We start from the raw sequence: 5,253 nt of genomic DNA on the forward strand, positions 1-5,253 counted from the left end.
GTAACCTACATCATGATCTGAAGCATCAGGAGATCAACACGCGCAATGTTAACAAATCCTTCCGATGATCTCACAATGCAACTCAAAGTTTCTAAAAACTAAAACTCAAAGCCCACTTCCCTCTAAATGAGCAGCGTGTTCCCACTGCTACCATTCACACTGCTCGAAAACCTCAGTGCAGTGTCACTTCAGCTGACGCGGACGTGCAGACATATTGCATATGGCATGCAAGGTTCTTAGGTGTCATTTTCAAAATATCTAGAAATTATAGAAATAATACTCTATCTGAAATATATATATATATTTTTTCAAAATAAAAGTAACTAAATTATTAAACACAAAATAAAGAGTGGGCTAGTCCTAACGTCATGGTGGATTACCTCAAGCAGCAAGATTTTTTCAGCGATACTACTCTTGAAGTGATACATATAAATTGCAGCCATTTAACTGTAGTTCTGACGGCCGCTTTCACTTTAAACATATGTTTATTTATTTTGCATAGTTTGCGTTGGGCCTCTGGGCTCTACTGCTTATCGCCCCCGGTGGGATGTACAGCAAACATAGGCATGGGTAGTGAGCTAAAAAGAAATAGGGAGTGGTGAGCTTGAATCCCCCCATTGGATCGAAGGGTGGAGCCCAACCGGTGGGTGCAGGGGAGGCGGAGGAAGCGCAGCAATGCAGCCAAGCCGTCAGCAGAGCAGGCGGAGCAGGCGGAGCAGGATGGACCAGCTGTTTGAACAGGCCAATTCAAATTTGGTAATAACCATTGCAAACGCAGAAATAGAAAACACGTACCATCACCATCTCTGAGAAATACCAATGTGGAGCCTTTTGCCTTTTTCCACTCAGTTCTGGAACTTCTGGTATTTCTGCCGCGATGTGCGAGCTCTGTGTGTTTCCCTGCCTGTTGAGGAGAGCCAGTCTGCCCCTTCCCACTGCCTCTCTCTCTGCCCTTCCCTCTCTCTCTCTGCCTCCCTTTCCCTCCGTCACTGCTCCTAGTGTGTTTCAGACGGAGCTTTCTATTTATATGCTGTGGGTCCAGTCTGCAGGAGCTGCTTTCTCGGTTGGCTCCTCCAGAACGCCGCTGCCGTTCGTAGCGGAGGAGCTCTGAGACTCCCGGTCCTCCCTCTGGTTGGAAGACAAATAGAATTAATTTTTATTTTATTTTGTTTTTTAACTCTCCGCCCTTAATTATCTGATGCAGAAATATGCATGAGCAAATATGTACCTAGTCGTGGTTAAACCTGTATCGGTTGTTTGGTATGTGAACTTCTGTGTCACCCGGGGCTGGGTCGATACTGCAGTGCACAAACTAGTCGCTTCGGTGATATTTGTGTAAGGTAAGTGGCGAGAGGGTGTTCACCTCCATGGTGACATGCCGACCCAAACGGTGGTTGGAATCAGAATCGAAATCCGTTTTTTTTTTCGCAAGGTACATTTACACACAGTATTCTGCACATTTGTTCTGGTGGGGTTTGGTGCATTTCTCCAGCGACAATTATCATAAAATAAGTAAATAAATAAATATACAAAAAGCTTACCAGTCTAAAAAAAGGAGACTAAAAAATAATTCTAAAATAAAATAGAAGTAAAAATAAAGAAATTTTGTCAAATATATAAATAATACCCCCCTAAAAAAACAGGAAAAAAAAAAGTCAGATATATAAAAATGCTCACAGTGTGATATTTGATCTTTTCACTCGGGATAATGAAAACAATCAAGAGCTGCCAAAGAGAATGCCTCATTCAGTCAATTAGGGCGTGTAAGGAGGGAAGGGGGAGAGTTGCATTACTCATGTACTTCATCCCCTCTGTCACTCTTCCTCTCTATCAAACACACACACACACACACACACACACACACACACACACACACCCATATCTAAATTCATATTTGCTCATCTCCCTCGGCTTTTCGTTCTCAGCCGGTATTCACACAGAAACTTCCATACTATTGACCGGCAGCATCACGCTGCCCTAATGCGCGCGTGTCAGGGCGCCTGGGGGCCGAGTCCAGGCCACGAGCACTATCGACCGATTCATTAGGTAATGAATAACTCACCCTTGTTGATCCCCCGCCCCCCCCCCCCTTTTTTTTTTATTCCCACCCCCCCTTCCAAATGTAAGAATAGTGACAGTGTATTCCCTCCCTCTCTCTCTCCTGACTCTCTGCTCTTCCGCCTCAGCTTTACTTAACTTCCATCCTTTGTTTTGTGCTTGATTTCACCCTTCCGTATACTGTACAGATACCATTGGTTACATAATGCCAGTGTCCGTGGAAAGAGGGTTCCACATATTGGCAGTTTGGCCCTCCAGTACCGCCCCAGTGTGACAGTGACCCGTGTTGGTTCCAGTCAGACGTTGCGGCCGTCGCGACACAAGCTCGACACTCGCCAACGAATCGTTCCTAGCGAACAAATGTTCCAAAAATGACTCGTGAGTCGGGAGTCATGCCGGCAAAAATGCCGTTTGTTCGTTTCATTCATGACTCTGTGACCGGAGGCAGAAATGCACTACATGCCTCCGCTGGAGAGACTCGAAACCCCCGAGCCGCCGACGAAAAGAGGAGCTCCTTCTTCGAGTTTGGCTTTCGACGAGCGCGGGAATCTCTTGACTGGCAAACTGCACTTGACGTTCTCAAGATGGGCAGAGAAAATGCATTTGGCGTAGGTCGTGTTGAATATGTCTGATTCGCACTGCACTGTAAAGCATTCCAATTCCAGCTCCTTTTCACCGAGTGACTCGTCAGAAACCGAATCTCGCAGAGTCTATCTTTTCATCTGTGTGTGTGTGTGTGTGTGTGTGTGTGTGTGTGTGTGTGTGTGTGTGTGTGTCCGAACATATGTCTACGCTCACCATTTGACACGGCCATTGGCCTCGTCATGCGGTGCGAATGTCAGTTGTCCCACAGCCAGTTTCGGAGTCTGGCCTTATATAACGCGGAGGTGATGTGTGGGTTCAAAACAACCTCATCAGCTGATGTTATGTGATCACTGTTGACTACAAACCAAAAACGCAGCAGATCGCTGGACTGGGATTTAATACCGTTTCCATTCTCCCGAACGTAAGTTGTGAGCAGGTGGATTTGGAATCACACCTCCAGACTTGGGTTGTCGGAGGGTTTAGAACCGGAGGGATTTGCAGGTTTGCTGCCACTCGATGGCGGTGTGTCCGAAAATAAAGCTTTTCCACTTTTTCGGTCCAGTTCCTGGAAAAGAGCGGGGCATTCAGTCAACCAGGTCAACACGCTTGTTGCCTGCGTGAAAGCAGGCTCAATCCCAACAAAAAAATAAATTAAAAAATTGATTGAATTCCTTGGGCTCGGATTCTGGTGTGTTAAATACAGTTATGAAACGCCGAAATGTTTGTGGGCGTCAACCACCTGGGGAAGTGGTGGCGTACAAGAGGTCACGCGAATAAACCGAGAAAAATATGGTTTATCTGAGACCGCTGTTCATTTCTGGGACCTATCTAGATACGCGGCCGCGTGGCCCCGGTGCCCACCGCCACCTCGTAAAAACATTGCTGGGAATCTGAAACATCCCGCGTTTTGAATCTCACCAGTCCTGCCCCTGCCCTGCCCTCCGCTGAGGTTCACGCTCTCACCCTGGAACTGTATTTATCTGCCAGTAGCGCCCTCTCCTGGCAAGGACTCGAAAGCTGAACGTCCCATTAAAAAAAAAAGACAGCGCCGTCTACAAACATTTATTAAGTTGTCCACGACCTAAAAAAATAGCAATGTTTAAAGGGACACTTCAGTTATTGGTCAACAATAAACTATATGCGTCGACGCAACGCTTGTTTTTCCCAAGTCAAAAAATACACAACCCCCTACACAGTGTAATTGTCCGTCTCTGGCCAAATACTAGCACACTTTAAATAAATAAGGGATTAATGCTTTAATTACAAACTTGTTTTTTTACCCCAAAAACATTTTACATTTTTACATTTTAACTTTGCACATTTACACCGCAGCAACTTTTGGACACGATTTGTCGTCACGGACCAGAGTACGTTGAACTCATAAACAACTCTAAACTCTTTTTCCCCACGGAATAGCCGAATGGCCACAGAGAAATATAATTTCGATGAAGCTCCGTTCCTAGAAAACTCTAATCACTAGTCAGCGTGCCAGAATTTTTCATCCATCTCTTTCTCCGAAAAGATACACACAAACCTGACGAGCGTTCTCTGCAGCAACCTCGTCTAATGGCTCTAATGCATTAACTGGGTTTTAATGGACGCGATGCATCATCCGGGTCACAGTATCCATTGATCAGAATCACCGCTTCTACGCGCCAATGCCACCCCCAAACACAAGCACTCGTCAGTCACAATGAGGCCGACTCCCTATGTCTGCGTGTAGCGGATGATCTCGCTGAGGTCGTAGCCCGTCACCGCAAAGGCGTAGCCGTCCCCGTCGCAGAACTTGGCCCCGCAGATTTGAGTGTCCGTCACACACTCGTTGTACATATGGGCAATCTAGGATGTAAAAAATAAATAAATAAATAAATGTTTTTTCTCGTTTTTGGACGAGCTGGCCAGGAAAACTACTGTTTATTATTTTTTTTACATTTGCTTCATTCACTTTCCCTTACCTCCACAGTGTTGGTCTCTGGGGTCAGAGTCAGGTGCCACACCCTCACAAAGGAGTCTTCAGCGGCAGACAAAAGCTAAAGCACACAAATACACCCAGACTTGAGAAGGAAACTGCATAGAGAGCTCATTTAAATAAACTGCAGCTCAAATGCAGTGTCCTATAAATGATGTCTTCCGTTGCTGTTGGGTATTGGGAGAGAAAAAAATAATAATAATAATAATAAAATAAATAAAATCATAACAATTCCAACAATCATTCTGCTTACCAGGCCAGAAAAGGGGGCGATGTCCAGAGAGTAGATCCAGCGAGCATGGGCATTGATCTCGGCGTGCAGGATCCCCGTCACCGCCTCGTAGAAACGGATCTGACCCGTGCCGTATCCCGCCACCACCGTGCCTTTCCACAGCTTGACCGAGGAGCAGCTCATACTGAGGAGGAGAGGGCAAGCTCAATGTCATATTCAGAAACAAGCATTCAGGGAACCTGCAATGAAATAGCGACATCAACTCTACTCGAAGCCGGGGATCTTGTTGAGCAGTTGGAACTCCTCCCCGGACTTCCACACGCAAAGGTTGCCGGAATCGTCCGCGCTGACCATGTCGGCGATGCACTCCTGCGATGAGAGAAAGAAAAAAGGCGGGGTCATGCATTGG

General features: G+C 46.2%; 1 protein-coding gene across 1 annotated transcript in view; it reads right to left on the reverse strand.

Moving 5' to 3' along the window:
- Nucleotides 1-4,350: 4,350 nt before the first annotated feature.
- wdr54 (WD repeat domain 54) overlaps nt 4,351-5,253 on the reverse strand; it is a gene marked incomplete at its 3' end in the record, with an annotated part of 3,274 nt that continues 2,371 nt past the window's right edge. Inside the window, exons 6-9 of the mRNA XM_080003450.1 lie at nt 5,113-5,213; nt 4,866-5,028; nt 4,599-4,673; nt 4,351-4,482 (exon numbers count right to left, since the gene is read on the reverse strand). Coding sequence (XP_079859576.1) covers nt 4,351-4,482; nt 4,599-4,673; nt 4,866-5,028; nt 5,113-5,213 — 471 coding nt within the window. The remainder of the gene's footprint in view (nt 4,483-4,598; nt 4,674-4,865; nt 5,029-5,112; nt 5,214-5,253) is intronic.

This window comes from Zeus faber, assembly GCF_960531495.2.
Source record: "Zeus faber genome assembly, chromosome: 7".
NCBI lineage: Eukaryota > Metazoa > Chordata > Actinopteri > Zeiformes > Zeidae > Zeus > Zeus faber.